Source organism: Vanacampus margaritifer, chromosome 10 (assembly GCF_051991255.1).
Source record: "Vanacampus margaritifer isolate UIUO_Vmar chromosome 10, RoL_Vmar_1.0, whole genome shotgun sequence".
NCBI classification, from domain to species: Eukaryota; Metazoa; Chordata; class Actinopteri; order Syngnathiformes; family Syngnathidae; genus Vanacampus; species Vanacampus margaritifer.
Window position 1 is genome coordinate 17532693 of NC_135441.1, and position 18077 is coordinate 17550769.

At 41.8% G+C, this 18077-nt stretch overlaps 4 protein-coding genes across 9 annotated transcripts in view; 2 read left to right on the plus strand and 2 right to left on the minus strand.

Annotated features, from left to right (window-relative positions):
* Positions 1-189: 189 nt before the first annotated feature.
* Positions 190-3396, minus strand: LOC144059374 (zinc finger and BTB domain-containing protein 5-like). The gene has a single exon (XM_077578416.1). It carries the CDS (start codon positions 2166-2168, stop codon positions 456-458), a length of 1713 nt encoding a protein of 570 aa, XP_077434542.1. The 5' UTR covers positions 2169-3396; the 3' UTR covers positions 190-455.
* On the plus strand, positions 3252-7670 carry LOC144059373 (E3 SUMO-protein ligase ZBED1-like). 4 transcript variants are annotated; one of them, XM_077578413.1, is made up of 4 exons: positions 3252-3565; positions 3670-3753; positions 4144-4650; positions 5486-7669. In XM_077578413.1, the coding sequence occupies exons 3-4, from the start codon at positions 4265-4267 to the stop codon at positions 7116-7118; spliced, it is 2019 nt and encodes a 672-aa protein (XP_077434539.1). In that variant the 5' UTR covers positions 3252-3565; positions 3670-3753; positions 4144-4264; the 3' UTR covers positions 7119-7669. The 4 variants fall into 4 exon arrangements, with proteins under 4 accessions (XP_077434539.1, XP_077434540.1, XP_077434541.1 ...); XM_077578414.1 differs by lacking the exon at positions 4144-4650 and having other exon boundaries at positions 5486-7670; XM_077578415.1 differs by lacking the exon at positions 4144-4650 and having other exon boundaries at positions 3255-3565; positions 3654-3753.
* A 16-nt stretch (positions 7671-7686) lies between these two features.
* tomm5 (translocase of outer mitochondrial membrane 5 homolog (yeast)) lies at positions 7687-8830 on the minus strand. The gene is made up of 2 exons (XM_077578417.1): positions 8559-8830; positions 7687-8029 (listed from the first exon to the last, which is right to left on the minus strand). Exons 1-2 carry the CDS (start codon positions 8677-8679, stop codon positions 7995-7997), a joined length of 156 nt encoding a protein of 51 aa, XP_077434543.1. The 5' UTR covers positions 8680-8830; the 3' UTR covers positions 7687-7994.
* Positions 8831-9569: 739 nt separating this feature from the next.
* frmpd1b (FERM and PDZ domain containing 1b) overlaps positions 9570-18077 on the plus strand; it is a 35277-nt gene continuing 26769 nt past the window's right edge. For all 3 annotated transcript variants that reach the window (XM_077578191.1, XM_077578190.1, XM_077578192.1), the window contains exon 1: positions 9570-9792. The gene's annotated coding sequence lies outside the window, so the exon portion shown is untranslated. The remainder of the gene's footprint in view (positions 9793-18077) is intronic.

Below are 18077 nucleotides of genomic sequence, written 5' to 3' on the forward strand. Positions count from 1 at the left end.
ATTCATTTGAACTATTTCTATTCGTTTAACATTTTTTAACACTTTTGTTAACAAGAGTATTAAAACCTAGATTTTTTTGGAAATACAGATATAAAATGTGTGATTAATCGTGATTAACTATTGAAGTCATGTGATTAATTACAATTGAAAATTTTAATCGCCTGATGCGACTTAAAGATTATTAAAAATTCGGGGTGTCAGGCGATTAAATTTTTTAATCGTAATTAATCGCATGACTTCACTAGTTAACTCACAATTAATCACAAATTTTATATCTGTTCTAAATGTACAATAAAAAATATAGGTTTTCATACTCTTGTTAACAAAAGTAGAAAAAATGTTAAACTAATAGAAATAGTTCAAATGAATTTTTGACGTCTATAGCCGTCAATGGCAGCGAATGAGTTAACCATGTAAGAAATTCAAGAAATTTGTCTGGTAAAAATGGTTTTGAGTCAATGCAGAGTATCTTGGAAGGAACTTTTGTCCTTCCAATTCAAGCAGGTGGAATTTTTAGAGTGCTTGTACAGATGCGACGACTGGCTGAAGCGTTTGCCGCACTTGAGACACGGATAAGGCTTTTCTCCGGTGTGGACCCGAATATGTTTCTTACAGTCCGCCAGGTTCGTGAATGTCTTGGAGCAGATTTTACAGGCGTACTTCTTGTCTCCTTCCACTAGAAGCACGTTGACTTCAGCTGCTGCTTTCTTGCACTTGGACAACACGTCATCGGAAGCTCTGGTCAGAGGCGCTTTATCGGGTCCAGCTGATCCGGAAGCTGCTGAAGGATCCTCTTCCGAAACTGCCGCCGCTTTTGGGGCGATGCGGCGGAAAGTCGTTCCGCTTGATCCCGCGTGTCCTTTCGAAGGCTCCCGCCCGAGGAATCCCGTTAGGGAGTTGCGTGCAGGCTGGAAGATGAGTGTGTCACTAAAAGGAAGAGACCGAGTGGGGAGAAGCTGTTGCAAAGGGAGAGAAGTTACTGGGAAAGCCAGAGTTGAATCTGACGCTTGGACAGAAGAAGCGTTTGAGTTTTGACCCGCATCACTGGCGGCGGCCGCTGCCACCGCAGCTGCCGTGAGACTCGCGAGACTCGTTTCTTCCTCCAGAGCGCCTATCTCGCTGTCATTATTGTTATTCAGGAAGCAGGAAAAGGCCAGTTCAGAAAGGCTATCAATGCCCTCATCCTCACGTGCATCTCCAAACTCTTTCTCAGGAACATCGGAGCACAGCTGGGATTGTAAACAGCTGACATCTGCATCTGGGGTGCGTATTTCGTCACCATGTGGAGGCGATGATGGAGAAAGATCAGGAGAGGAGGTCATGGTTTCTTTTTTTATCTTCACGGTCTCCACCTCGGGCTCTCCTTCATTTTTGACAAAAGTCTCTCCACCTGCGCTGATGTCTGACTGACTCGGCAGCTGGATCTCCTCGGAGTCCATCATGGTTATACCGTATTTTTCCTCCACCTCATCCAGTTGACCCTCCCAGGTGTTTACCGCCGTCTTGACGCGGTCCACAGAGAGCAGCTCCTCGTTGTTGGCTGTGCTTCGGGTCACAGTTGGAGAACTTTCATCATCTCCAGACACTCTGCAGGTCCTCTTTCTGTCATTGAATCTGTCCTCATGCGACTTTCGCTTCTGCTCGGAGGAATCGTCCCCCGACTGGCTCACCTCTGCGCCCTCCTCGTCAAGTATCTCCACAGACGCGAGCTGGCTTTGAGAAGACGGAGGCTCCCGCCGCCAGCCTTTCGGCGCCATAGCCGGGAAGTTTTTCCTGGACAGGTGAAGCTTACAGGCCTTGACCACAGAGTTGAGGTGAAGGTGCGAGGCGGCCAGCAGCACATCCATCACGTTGGATGCACCAAGCGACAACGTGGATGTGTAGATCATGTCCAGCAGGGTGGAGAAGGCCTCTGGGGTCACCACTTCTGGGTCGAGCACCATCAAGCTGGGACCTCCGACTTTGTCGACACTATGTCCGCTAATGTCATCGACGCTGTCGCCGGAGCTGATGAGAGCCTTGAAGTGGGAGCTGCATGCTGCCAGGATGGCGCGGTGTGCGTGGAATTTGTGGCCTCCCACCTCCACCACACAGTCACACATTTGAGCATGGAGCCGCTGGAGGTTCAGTTGCTGGAAAATGTGCTTGAAGTGATTTGGAAAGTCCATATTATAACATCGCCCGCTATATCGCAGATTTTTATGGGACTTACGCAGGCAATCTGAATTTAGTTAGGTACTTTCGGTGTAGTACCACAAAGTAGCATTGCATATTTACGGTTACATTGCTAATAATAATTTCCAGTACCATCTATGCCAGCCATCTATGGTGTTTCACATGTTTCAATATGTTAGCATTAAGCTACTGGACTTACATTAGATGAAATTAGAAAACTTTCTCTAGCATTTTGGTGTGTGATTAAACAAAGGTAAAATCTATTTTATTGCATATATTATCGGTATGTGTTCCTGCTCCAGTAGCAGTTGTTTGGTATTAGTTAGTTCATTATTATCTTTGCATTTACTTTCTATTATCCTGTGGGGTTTCACATTAAGCTTTTGTTAGACATTTTATGGTTTGGTTGAACATTTTGGTGTTTAATATTTGCGCCTGTTTTATGAGCTAGTTTAACAGTAAAAGCGTAAGAACTTGTGCTAGGGAATACTTTTGAAAGTAATTTGAATGTTAAATTTGTTTTAGGTGTGTGGGAGTCAATAAAACTAGATGGTCTCTATTGACAATTCCGAGTTTGTACGTCACAAGTCAAATGGCGATTAACTCTGTGAAAGGAAGATCCCCGCTCATTGGAAAGCATTGCACTTTGGATCGTTGTAATTTGAGTTGTGAGGATTATTTTAATTTCAAAATGTGATGAAATGTCACTTGACTACTACCACTGCAATCAGCCTGGTTTGTATGCTAGTCACTGGCAAAAGCAATACCGTAAATTACGTCGTTTGTTTACACCGTGTAAAGCATTTGAATTATATTGCATTGCAGAAATAACAGAAATGCCCGGATGCTCAGAATTGCCACAAGTGGACTTTGGCAATAAAACGCATCCCTCGTGATAAACGAGGGTACATGTACACAGTTATGTTAACGTCTATGAGGATGCTACTGGTATTATAGCAATTATTAAGGTCTGAAATGTGTTGAAAATGGCATCAAATTAACTCCAGTCTGACCTTTCAGTCACGTCTGACGTGAACGTTCATTGTCTGCATCCGAGCTCAAGCAGATGCTCTGTGTGGAGGAGATGCGTGCGATCACACGGAAGGATCGATAAGGAAGGATCCATGTTTATTTTCGCCGCACGAAAAGTCATCTCGAAATATGCAGGAGCCAAGAGGATTCATTGTTTGGCAGAGGGTGCGCGAAGGATGCCTGGTGAAGCGTTCTCTTAATCCAACGCGAGTGGAATACAGCATATGAATGCAACATTGCCACCAAGTGGTCATCAAAGGCTCGCAGGAACCACTGCACTAGAATATCTTGTTCCACACGGACTGTTCTTGTTGACGCAACCTGTCAAGTTGGCGCGATGGCAGACACTCATGAAACCGTACGTAAAAAACAGAAAATGTCCAAAGTTTGGGATCATTTCAGACTTAAAGAATACAACATAGTACAATGCGACCACTGTAAAGCAGAACTGGCGTTCCACAGCAGCACGTCCACAATGATTTCGCATCTGAACCGAAAACATCCAGTCGTTGTTTCCAGCTCAACAAACAACGTCGACGACATAAGGTAACGTAAACATTGATTTGTGTTTATGTGCTAGAGCCTACAGTCGCAAGTTGGCAGGTATGGTGTCTGCAGCCTGATGTTATGACTGGATGCCGAACATCCGGGAATTTCAGATATTTCTGCAATAGGAAGGATTTACAGATTGAACATATATATGTATTATTTAACTTTGCCATCGCTACAGAAATCAGGTTTCATCCATCTTATTTAATTATAATTACGCTTCATTGCATTCGGTGGGGCTGCGCTACAATTTGAGTGTTCAAGTGGAGGTCACGTGTTTCCGGTGGCGCCAGCAGCCCTCTTTAAAGTTAACAACGAAATGGAGTCAAATATACAAGCAATACAACTTTGCGTTAGTTAGATTTAATGTTATGGTTTGTGTTCTAGTTAGGGTCGGGCTTGGAAACGATGCGGTAAGAAGTGAAGACGGAAGTGGAGGTCACATGTTTCCGGTGGCGCTCCAGTCCAGCCCACTTGCACATGGTCTGCGCAGGACACAAAAACAAATATGGAGGAAATTCAACCGGCCCCGTCCTCTTGGAAAGCAAAGATTTGGACTTATTTTGGTTTTTACCGAATGCCCGGGAAGGGTACGTTTGACACGAGCTTTGCAGTCTGCAAGATTTGCAAAAAGAGGGTTAAGCACTGCGGGAACACCACAAATGTGCGCGCTCATTTCACCAGGTATCACCTAGAGTTATTGGACACGGTGGCGAGTCCGCCACCAGTGGCAGACAAACCCACACTGCAGTATTTGTCCAAACTCTCTGGCAACTCCGAGCGGGCCAAAAAAATAAACCGGTCTTTGGCCCGCCTCCTCGCCAAAGACTGCCTTACTAACGGTATGGAGGAGAACGAGGGCTTTATCAGCATGTTGCAGACAGAGGAGCCGAGGTACGACATCCGGGCATTTGTGATATATCCGCAATGCAACACAATGCAAATGCTTCTTTGGTGAAATGAAAACAAACTGCGAATTGTATTACTTTTGCCTGTGACGACGACTACTAGCATACAAACCAGGAAGATTGTTATAGTAATCAAACGACATTTAGTCACATGATGAAACCAAAAAGAATCCTCACAAATCAAATTACAAGCATCCAAATGCTTTTCAATGGGCAATGTTTTTCCATAAAAGTACTGAGAAATATTTATGTGTTTCATTTGTGCAACAGTTGCGTTCGTCGTGATATTTTGGAACTGCAATTTTTCTGTGAAATGAAAATGCATCTTGTTCCACCGTTTTTTATTATACAGATGTACTTTATTTTCTCTCTCATCTTATTTAATACTATAAAACTATTAAATTCATAGTTAACTATATAGAGTAGCAGTTGTAGTCCACATGTTGTTTTTGTGGAAAACGGCACTTTCCTTACTATAGAAAACTTGATAAATGTAAAAATAATAATTCAATTAATACATCCGTTTGTCATTCTGTCTTGTAAATCAAACTGGAGTAGATTATGATGATTCTTTGCACATTTATAGATTAAAGCAGAAATCATCAGTCATCATTTTGAATCAAAAATTGATTCTGAATCAAATCATCAGACAGTCAAAGATTCCTAACAATAAGATTTTTTAAATACATTTGTTGTAAATTAGAAAACATTAAAAGCTAATCGCGGTCCTTGCTTGAATGGTGGTATGATGGGGATAGTTTACATAACCTCATTTGTTATACATATTAATAAATTGTTGTTTTGGTTTTTCTTCCCCCTAGCACAGCACTCGGTCGCCCAGTTCTATCATGCTCTGTTAAAGAAGCTGCCTTGCTAACAGAGAGCATTTTGGACATGCTGATCACTGATATGTGCCCACTATCCATGGTGGAGGACAAGGGATTTAGAAAGATGATTTCAACTTTCAACCCTAAGTACAGCATACCGTCAATAGGTTTTTTCACAAGTATGATGGAGAAGAGGCACCAAGAAATGACAGAGAAATTGAAAAGTGTCCTTCAGGGCACGGAGTGTGTTGCACTGACTACAGACATCTGGACGAGTGTGGCCGCAGAGGTCTATCTCGGCGTGTCTTGTCACTTCTTGGGGGAAGATTGGGAGATGAAGTGTCTCTACCTCACAACGGTGCGTCTCGAAGAGAGGCACACGGCCGCCGACATTGCGGACTGGCTGGAGGAGGCCGTTGGCAAATTTAGTATTCCGTTGCCAAAGGTGAAAGCGGTTGTCCATGACAATGAGGCCGTCCTGGGGGCGCTTGAAATTCTGACGGAGAGGCACGACTGGGTTTCCGTGATATGTTCAGGACACACTCTGAATGCAGTTGTCCAGAGTCCGCTAGGAAACAAAGAAACCATTGCGAAGTGTGTGGATTCTGCTAGATGCCTGGTTGAACATTTTAAAAGAAATGAAGTGGCTTGTACCAAGCTTATAGAAAAGCAGCAAGAAATGGGAATGCCACCAATGATGTTGATTCAGGATGTAAGTGCTGAGTGGACCAGCACATATCACATGCTGTCCAGGCTCCTCGGACAAAGATGGCCAGTGACCGCGGCTCTTTCCGATCCGGCGGTCATCAAAGAGCCCCGCCTGGATCTCGATGCGGAGCAGTGGAACCTCATTGAGGAGCTGATTCAGGTCCTCGGGCCATTTGAAGGGGCGACAGAGTTTCTGAGCGGGGAGCAATATGTTACTCTCTCCGCTCTTCCACAGCTGGTGTACAACCTTAAGAAATCAACGCTGAGTTTGACATTTAAAACCGCGCCAGTCACAGCTTTCCAGGCTCAAGTGGCCGAACAGATCGTAGAGAAATGGCAAAAACTGTTTTCGTTCCAACCCGAAGCTCCTAACACCGTCCTCTTGGCTGCTGCTTTGGACCCGAGGTTTCGAAAACTGAAGTTCTTGCCTGCCGAAGATGTGTTTAAAGTCCAGTGCACAATCCAGTCCATGGCACTCGTCGTTCGAATGGAAGCAAGACAGTCGAATGAAAGCGGGAATGAAGAAGCCGCTGCCAAAACAAAAGACCACTTAGGGACTAAATATGGATCATTGCTCAAAAGTATTCTGGGATCGTCGTCAGACTCCAGCAGCAGCGAGGACGACGAGGAAGAAGATGAGCAGTTGAGTCAAGCGGTGCAGAAGGAGGTCTTGCAGTATTTTGGAGAGCAGCCTCTCTCCAAGAAGGAGAATCCGCTGCCGTGGTGGAGACAAAACGCAGCACGATATCCAACCTTGGCAAAGCTGGCCAAGTCGTTTTTGGTTATCCCAGCGACATCGACACCCTCGGAGCGGCTGTTCTCCGCTGCTGGGAACATCCCCTCAAAGCGGAGGGCAGGACTCGGATCGGAGCAAGTCGATATGTTGACTTTTCTTCATTGCAATCATACACTCTTGTAAAGGCTCGTTGTTGCACACAAAACACACACAAAACACACACAGCCCTACCTACCTCATCTAGGCACCTTTCTAAATTTGTTTTGTGATTGCAGCATGTAATCCAAGCCTAAATGGCCTGGAATTCCTTATTTTTTACTGTATTAGTATTAAATTTGTTAAGTTATATTTTTGTTACATTTTTAAAAGTGAACGTTACAAGATGCTCTTTTTGTTTTCAGGAATGTTTTGCTTTCATCACCTATTCGGTTTTAAACTGCTCATGTTGACCTACACTGCATGTTGAATTTATTTAACATGTTTGATAAAAAGGTGTTTAAAAACAAAACAAATGTTTCCTTACATTTGTCCGTGGCACTCTTAGAATTTCACTTGAATGTATTTTTGTGTAACATTCAAATTTGTTGACGCATGCTTCCAAATTGAATATTTATGACAATACCCAATTTTACTGCACTGCATCATATTGAGGTGTCTGCTAGTTTAACCCTCTCATGTAGTTAGTTACATGGGATAACCAATATATTAAATGAACCGAAGTGTCAATACATCACACCAGATAGTTAAAACATCACATTTAACAAAGGTCTTTTAATATCATAATGGACATTTATACTATTACACATTTTGTTGAAAAATGAGCACAATAAGTATGTTTAAACGGCGAAATCAAGGGACTAAGGAACACAGTGAAAATGAATATTCTGCAAGTCGTAAAGATGGACAGACGACGGACATCCTCCAGATTGTGAAGATGGACAGACGACGGACATCCTCCAGATCGTGAAGATGGACAGACGATGGACATCCGCTGCATGTCGCGTCCCACACATCCAGATCCACATGGAAGGTCCTCAGGATGGAAGGAAGATGCCCATCTCATATACTGTCGAGCTGCTTTAATACAAATGGAGCTGTGAATAAATGAATAATTTTGATTAGTCAGCAGCACAATTTTGAGTTAAAATAACACTAGACAAAATGGGGAGTGATATTTACTTGGGGAAAAAAAACGAGTAAAGTTTTATTCACTAAGAAATTCTAAATTTTACAAAGAGTTTAATTAGAATTTCTGAGTGGGGGCAAAAAACTACTCTTATTTCCTTAAGTAAATAAAACTCCCCATTGTTTTCAATGTATGATTAAAAACAATCAAATAATAGCATTGTGCATAGGTATTTTTTCCCATCAAACCTCAGACAATCACATTCAACTCAAAATATTCATAACGAACTCTTCTCATTTGCAGCTATAATGCTGGTCACCATAATTTTCCAGTATTTTAACTATTTTTTGTAAGTATTATTGTAATCACAAACTTAACATGTTTAGTCGCTTTAATAGGAATTATTAAAAGGCCGCGGAAAATACCAGGGTTGTGGTAAATAGGAGGACATTGTTTATCAGTTTAGCGGAATTCCAATGTCATCTGTGCGTACTCACTGGCTCTCAGCAGAGCGACGTAAATAAGAAAGTTTCGTAAAGATGAGACAACGTCTTGTCGCATTTTCTTCTTCATTTCCTCTGGGTCCATTTTAGGTCCTAGTCCTTCCAATTTGAACATGGTAGCTGTGGATTAAATGAATTAGGTTCACCGTTCTAATTTCAATGCGTTTGCTGCGTTTCAGTAGCATGGAAGAAACGCTACGACCCGGAAATGTGCGCCGGAAGTAGTTAATGTCAAGTATGGTGTCCGCGGAGAGACAAGATGCACGAAGGCTGTACAAAACCAACTTGAAAATAAGCGAAACTACAAATTTATCGATATTAAAAGGGGCAAATAACAGCTGGAGCCATAATACTAATAGCAATGTAAATGACAAAATGCAACTACAGTAGTACTTATTAACGTCGCCAAATAGAGTGCCTTTTTAAGCGCTACAGCTCACCAAAATTATCATTATTATTATAGAATTGTCATAGAAAGGGGGCCACTGGGAGGCTGTAGAAGTAAACAAACATACAATAATTTGGTTTAACACAAAGAAATTTAAGAGCCCGCTACAAAAAAAATCTAATTGCGATATTTTTAAACTTAATTTAGTAGAATTAATTATCACATTAAAGAAATATGGAGGTCTGGCCCCCTTTTTGATTATACAGTTCTGTAATTCCCTGTTGGGATAACACGCAATCTAATAACATAGTATGACACGCTAATCTTTTTTCTTCTTCTTCTTTTTTTTAGGGCTATGCATACAGAAAAAAAAATACTGAACACCCATTCACACAGTGAAAACAAATAGTAAAAAGTAAGAAATTAACAACACATTAGTCATTCTGAAAAAAACATTGAGCAATCATCTGTGTTGTGTGACGTACTCCTTTACTTGTGATGGCGATGTTGTATGCCACTGTCTGACCTTGCGAAGGGAGGGGCGGGGGTCCACGACAAAGCAAGTTGGGGGGCGGGGGGAGGGGGCTGGTATATGAGAAGAGAGGGTGGGTGGGTCTATTTCTGAGCTCAGGGCCGAGGATTAAACAGAGAAGCAGTCCCGGCACGATGACAGCATCCAGCACATAGACATCACCCCACCACCACCCCATCATCATCCTCATCCGGTCTGGGGATCACACCGCGGATATTTCGGGAGAGACAATCGCTGTTTGTCTTCACATTCTCCGCATCACCCTCCACAGACTCCCGGTCCGCGTGTCTCCTCTTGAAAACCACGAGGTGAGTGAACAATATCCACGCACCGAGGCGCCTGATCGCTCGCCTTCCTCGCACCTTGCGTCCATTCCAGTCTTCACCGCTTGAGATTTCTCGGCCGAATGAATTATTCAATTGACGACGGTCCACGCAGTCCACGGATTGCACCCGCGCTCCGATTTGAGTGAGGCGATGGATATTTAAATCCGATTAAGATAATATATGGAATCAACAAAAGGCTGACCTTTTCCTTTGTTTAGTCTCTTGATATGACTGGCTGATGAATCACAATTTGACCATAGGGGAAGGGTGGATGCTTTCTGGAGGCATTTAGGAGCAGTGTGTGACCACATTATATATTCACATATATTGAAGTCATTCAGCATATCGTTAGCTGTGATATTGAGGATCCACGCTGAATGCACAGTGAAAGCTCAATCGGCTCCTGTGATTCATGACGATCCAAGAAGTGCAGCTAGTAAAGCACATATTATGAATGGGCGTAGGCGAGTGGCAGTGCTCTGGGATAGTCATCTTTTTTCTTCTTCTTTCTCTGTCTTGATGTCCTAAGGCCAGAAGCAGGAGCCTTCTTTTTCGTCTGTGCCAGGCCATGCCATACATGTCAACACAACTAGACCGGAACGATGCGTTTCGGTGTTCCGGGGCTTTGATTTAATACACAGCATGTTTTGTTTTTTTAACACTTTCATTAACACATATTGCTTTGGAGGCAGCAACGTTACATATGTGTATTGTAAATATTTGGAATATCAATATTTATTTTATTCTCAACTATAAGTGTGAATATCAGGAAAAAAAATCCTATTTCTTGAGCTTGAGTCATTACATTTGTGGGCTTTAGCTAACAGGTGAATCATGTCCTCACTGTAATTGATCTACTTTAAAGTAGCTGCAAAAAGATGTAATTGTCCATTGCATGAGAAGCGAGGAGGGGCACTAGAAACGGTCATGACTTATGATAAATTAATCATTTTGTTGTGTTTTTACACATTAAAACAATAATAATCACGCTAAATTAAAGACAACTTAGCTCAATATTTTGTCCAGAGGGTCTCTGGCAATTTCATGTGCTTGCCTAATGGTAAATCTGCCCCTGCTCTATCTGTCCACATGGAAGGACATTACATTATTTTAGTTGCTCCATTTTTTCCCCCCACTTCACTCGCCTCGATTTTCACTTGATTTCTTTGCCAACACAAAACAAAAAATTGATGAAGCGACCAATTTGTACTTGCATGAAATCTGGTTGTTTAAATCAGCATGAGGCTAACATATCCTTTCGTCATCCATATTTATGTTTCCTGAGTCTTAATACCTAACCCCCAATTTAGTAGACTCCTGGTTTATTCCTGCAAATCCCAGTTAGATTTACAACTTTTTTTAAATCGCATCCCTTCCGGGCCTGTGATGTGTGAAAAAGGTGGATGTTCTGTGCTAGGCTTACGTGTGTTCTGGCTCTGCGTCAAGCAGCGTGTAGTGACTCAGGGATCTATATTTTATCCCATTTGATAGGACGTGCATGCTCTGAGCTCATGCTGCCACAGGAGATACGCAAGGGGCAGAGATCGCACATCAGGAAAGTCTTGATGCCTGCCTGCATTAGCCTCTGACTGCCCCGCTGACTGCTCCACTGTCCCACTTAACTGCAGCCAGCCTGGCCTGCCATGCTTTTCATCTCCACTGCGTGTCTTCAGGGCAGTTGCTGGGTTTGGTCTTCTAGGCCAATTGATCCTTCGGTCAACCGATAAATGACTCATTAATTGTTCACGTATTTGTTGGCCCATCTGCTGCAAATTAGTAGGTGTACTGCGCTATAGAGCATACTGTATAGTGTAAAAAAAAATGTCATAGTTTCACCCCTTCCACATCCTTTCAAAACATTAATTAATTAGCACCTGTTCTCACTCTTGTTTAGCTATTTTTGTAACTCCCAGTTTGGTGACCATATTTTGATTTCCAAATACGAGGAAACTCGGCCCGGTCTCTTTTGGAGTCTTACTTGACAAATGAATAATTAATGACATAATGATCTAAATCGGGGTGCCCAACCTTTTTTGCCCCAAGATCTACTATTTGAGATCTTCTTAAGATCTTTTTCCTGCAATGTCGGGGATTGAACCCACACCACGACTTCATCCCCCGCATTGCGAGCGCAGAGTGCTACCAGTGAGCTAAAATTCTGTGCTGCCGGCACAGCTCACCATCTTATTTGAATGCTCAGGGGAAAACTGACTGCAGTTGCATTTGGCTTTTTCAACTTGTAACGTAACACCGGTTGGGCGACTTTTCCGGGTCCCCGACCATAGCTCACAAATGTGGTAGGTCACATATGCTGGTAACAACCGCTGCACTCCGCCTTGCATTTTTCGTAAAAAGTGTCAGTCTAATTCAACACATGCTAAGTGATCCTGTGAAAAACAATGGAAACCGGACATTTTCATGAATTTATACACCCAACCGGACACCCGGAAAAATATAAAAACACGGACATGTTTGGGCAAAAAAGGACATTTGTTCATCCTATGTAAAACTGACACACACAACAATTAAACAAAACACAATTAACCATTTTATATTTAAACCAAAAACTGTTGGACCAAACCTTATATCGTCTAACGACGGTCTGATAGCTTAATGCTAACATATTTCCATCGCAAAACATTGTACACGAGCTAACAGAAATTAGCATAGATGGTATAGTAATTATACACCTTCAAGCAACTGCTACAACACACACACGGTGTAGCAACACATTCAGAGAAAATACGAGATTGAAACATTGTATATTTAAACACTAAAATGTTCAACCAAACTATAAAATTTATAACGAAAGTCAACTAGTTTAATGCTAGCATGTAATGCGAAACGCCGTAGATGTAATGGAAATTGCTGTCGATTGTTCTGTAATTATTACTGGAGGTTAATCGCGTTGAAAGGTCATTACCATGTGGGACTTGCTTGTGCATTATTAAAAACCTATCAAACACAAACAATCGCTTAAAAATTCAATATAGCGTTTTCACTGTACTGTAGTATGGATGGATGGCTATGGGTACAGCTACACTGTATGAAACAAAACTCAGAGTTTTATGTTTATTTTAGATCTTACCCAGATATTTTCTATACTTCCTTCCTTGGGAAGACCCCTTTTCTGTTCTAGCATGACAGAAAGTGACAGCTTTAGTATGAATTAGATTAGTGTTGTTAGGAAGCCGATCTTTTCCTCCGCGTGTTCGTTTCCTTTCGGGTAGTGAGAATGTTGGTTATCCGAATGCAGGCTTGAGATCGATGAACAGTTCCTTCGAAGCTTTTATTTCTACAGAATATTCCGGGCACAAGTGAGTTCCAGATGTAGGCTGCAGCCTCTCACAAGTGCCCCCGATTACAGACACTTACAACCTTCTTATAGTATCTTGAAGGGCGGTACCACAAAGCCCCCACCAAACAGCCCACCTGGAGTTCACCGGACATGAGATAAGACTTTAAAAACATTATTGATTACAGACACTTGGCAGAAATTGCGATAACACTCACAAAGCTTTACTGAGGAAATAAGGAAAATTAAAACAGTTATGACTAAATCTGGGCAGAAGACCCTCTTCAATGTCAAGGGGGATCAACGCCATATTTTCTTCTATCTACACTTGCTGTAGGTGTCCCACTTCTTTTGTACGTACGATACATGTTGATGCTTGGTATAGAAAGGTTAACAAAAAAAATCATAACAGTACACTATGTTGCAGAGGAAAGGGAGACATGACCTCATTGATGTGACAGCTCCATGGTAATGGCACAGTTGAGTGACAGCGGTGCCACAATGTAGGCCAACTCTATTTAGGAACATATCCTACAAAAGGTTATTAGGATGGAACAGCCAACTCTTTCTGTTCCTTTTCATTTTTATATGAATATTTCATATGAATACTTAAAAATGGGTCTACAGGACCTGGAATCGGCACAATTCGTATTCGCTTGATTTATAATGTACTTAGTGTTATCAAGACTGTACTAGGTTGTTTAGCCAGGTTAGCGCTGGACTATGTCCAAATACGGCTACATTGTAGCCTGTAGAAAAAGAACCGCTGTATTTGTTTGTTCCACATCAAAGCTCCAAATCTATTGGAATGATTCCATTTTAAGATAACCCGTACGATATGCAGTTATTGAAGCCACAATATATCACGCTCTCACATCCAGCCAGACTTCCACGGAGATCAAGATGTTCCTCTCTGGGAACCATCCATAGCGACGTGCAGTACAACACACTACGCTATTAATCTTCAAAAGGTTCATTATTTAATAGCGCACTGGGGAGTGCGAGCCCCGCCAAGTCGCTGATGAAAGGGGAAATGAAATGAGTTGTGCATGGCGAGTCCAGGCTTCATAACGCTAATGGAATGGGCTCGAACGGCTGCATGAAGAACAGCAGATGTGGTGTTGTCTGGAATAGCAGTGGCAGGCCCGCATGGGATCATCCAGTTCAGGATTACAAGTTTCCTGTCCATGGGGGCAGCAGAAGCTCTTGGCTTCCTGACTAGACAGTCACAGGTTCAAAACCTGCTGTAGGCAAATTTGGAGGGCGGGAGGTGGTGTAATGCTACTTCTCTCCCTTAGCCAAACCGAAGCTAAAAAAGCGAAAAAAAGTCAGTAGTGAATGACTTGGGTCGTTGTTGCGGGGAAAAACTTGCAGAGAAGAGTGACGTTGCTCACGAAGACGACGTCACGCAAATAGACGAATTTGATTGGTCCATGCAGACCTTTCAAGAAAGTGGGTGTGGCTTGCCAGGCTACTTCTCTCCCTTAGCCAAACCTAAGCTAACAGACAGTGGAATGAAGCAATTAGCGAAGAGCGGACATGACATCAGAAAAGCGACTCATTGACGACTCGTGTTTTTTTTTTGTTTTTTTTTGGGAGGAGACAGGAGTAAAAATCCAACATGGCTACTAGCCGAAAAAAGTCAGTAGTGAATGACTTGGGTCGTTGTTGCGGGGAAAACTTGCAGAGAAGAGTGACGTTGCTCACGAAGACGACGTCACGCAAATAGTTAAATTTGATTGGTCCATGCAGACCTTTCAAGAAAGTGGGTGTGGCTTGCCAGGCTACTTCTCTCCCTTAGCCAAACCTAAGCTAACAGACAGTGGAATGAAGCAATTAGCGAAGAGCGGACATGACGAAAATGAATTTGTTATACATTAAACCCCCACCCCCCAATTTTTTAAAAAATGTTTTTAAAGAAGAAAAAAAAACACTACAGAATTGTACTTTATTAAAAATGTACAGTAACTTGGCCACCAGGGGGAAGTATAACACAGACATACATAAAATATGAAGAAGAGTTTCACAACTAAATGACTTTGTAAGATGCAGTAATAAGGATAAAGAATATATCTGTAAAATATATATTTCAGATAATTTGGAAGAGGACACATTCTGATTTGAGGATATCTGATAGCGGCGTAACAAAAAACAATTTGAATCAGAAAATGGAACCGAATTGAATTGTTCCGATTTAAAATATATCAAGATACATATCGAATTGAATTGTTTTTTATTGGAGCGATGCACACCCCTGTATTTTTTTCTTTATGCTTCCATGACGTAAATTCAAAATTGTGCCACTTGAATGCAAATATAACTCGAATTTCATCTTTTTCTGTCCACTATCAATTATAGGTCTCATATAAACAATCAATCACATACTGGACAATTTAGAGTCTTCATTTAACCAAACACACATGACATAACCCAAAAAATAATAATAAAAAATAAATAAAAATAATAGAGCGATCTTTGAGCAGTCAGCTGCTAACCATTGAAGCGGTTGCAGTTCATTTTGGACGTTCAACAACGTCGAGCGAGTGTCAGAGAAAACCTCGAAGTGTTTTCTAAGACAATCCAAACAACACGTGACACACGTAAGAAAAGGTGGAGATGTTTTCATTCGCTTTCGGTCGAGTTACAGTATGAATCCAGATGACTGTAGGAAAACAGCAGCGAGCTTCTGCAGTTCACCTCCCCCATAGCCGAAAAAAGTCAAATTAACTACTTAAGAATCAGTCCTTTGAGTTCGTTCAAACTGACATACCCAATGTATTTCGATTCTGGATTTTTAACTTAATTTCTATATTTAAACCGACACGGTTATGTAACGTTTTTGTCAACGACGCTCCCTCAGTCATCACGAATGAACATTTTGCTGCCAAGCGTGTCGTGTTCGTGAGTGTACGACAGAAGCGACGTGTGAAGTGTAACGGCTGGATCCTGCTCTGCTGCTGCCGCTGCGTTCAGCCGGAGGGCAGCTCGTGTGTGTGCGTGTGTTGCGTGGGGGACAGATTTGGGACAAGATGTCAATAGCCGCATTTCCAAAATAAAGCTGCAGTTTTGTCAGTGAGGGGAGGCTCTTTTTCCTCGCTTATCACATGAAAGCTTGTGCAGCCAGCTGACTGAATCATTCACGTTTTGTTATTCACCAGCAGGAGAAAGCGGACCGTCCATGAACTGCGCTTGTAGCGAAACGCAGGGCTGAACAACAGGCTGTTTTGTGAGAGACTTTGTGTGGGAAAAGTGGGGGATTGTCTTGAAGGAATGAGTCGCAGACGTTGCAACGCAGGGATCGAGACAGCCTTCGTAACCTCAAACGCATAATGAAGACCGGAGGAGGCTGCGGGGCGGAGTGAGCAGCAGCTGCACGGGAACTTTGGGATGTGGCGGTAGTAGACCGTCAGACTCCCATCAGTTTTTGCTCATTGATTTATAACTGGAATCAAATAAAATGTGGGATAAGCGAATAAGGGGGATATGAGTGCATTTAAAGCAAGACAAATGAAGTGACATGGAAAGCTAGACTGCATTTAGCAGTTTGCGAATCTGCGCTAAGGCCAAACAATCCTGATTTGGATCACCGCAAAATTGCACACCGTCTCCATCATTCTGCATTCGAGACGGCTACTTAAAACTTTCAAGTCATCTGGCATAAACAAAAAACATGGACGAACCAAACCCTACATCTATTTAAACCTACACAAAGTACAACCTCAAAAAATAGAAATACGATAATTCTACGCTTCAATATATGTATATTAGGGGTGGGAATCTTTGAATGTCTCACGATTCGATTCCGATTTTTGGGTGTGCGATTCGATTCAGAATTGATTTTTGATTTAAGAACGATTTTTGATTCAAAATGATTTGATTTACAATGATTTTTGCTTCAATTTATAAATGTTCGAGGAACCGTAATGATCCACTCCAGTCTGACTCGCTAATGCTAATTAGCGCTCTACTCGCGGCACTTTTATCACTCAAAAGAACGGCTCCACGCTGCAAAAAAAAAAAACTTTTATTGGAATAACTTGATCGTGACTTTTTCCTTCTACTCTCTAATGTGGCTACAACTTAACAGTGTATCAGACCGCGTGGAACCACACTGCCCCTCAGTGGCCAAATCGGGTACAACATGAACAGCGCTCCCAATAAGGGCACACACAAATAAAATAATTTAAATAAAATCGATTTTGGGACATTTAAAATCGATTCTGAATCGTACTAAATGAGAATCACGATTCTTATGATAATCGATTTTTTGGCACACCCCTAATGTGTATATATATATATATATATATATATATATATAAAATAAAAACATGTACTTAAACACTAAACTAAATTCAAGTAAAATGTATGGCACATAAATAAAATAGAAAATTAAATAAAAAAAATACAATTAAAATTATGCCCAAATAAATATTGAAAACAGACTTCACATGGACCCTCTACCCTCAACATGCTTGTGGCCCCCAGAATACCCTCCCCCCCCCCCCCCCCCCCAGAATTTACACCTGTGGACAACCATATCATAGCAGTGATTCTTCTTTGTTTGTATCTAATATGGCTGCATTGTACTGCCCCCGGTGGTCAAATCCGGCACACCCAAAGGAGCTCAATGAATATAATTATAAGCATTAAATCATGACACACATTTAATTGTTTGCATTCTTTTAAATTAAGTTATTGCTTTGTTTTTTTAAAGTACATTATTATAGCGTGTTATTTTCATTGTTGACGAACACAAAAAAAGTGGTCATTGAAGGAATTAAACTTGTATCTCAAGGCGCCACTGTGCTGCTAACAAATCTAAACAATAGATGATATCTACAATTTTCTTGGCAGAGGTAATAACAATGCAGGTATGTTGTTGTTTTTTTAGTTGATTCAACAAGAACACAATACATCAGTGTCATGCCATCTGGCTGGGTTTGCAATAAGGAATGCTGCACTCATCAACATT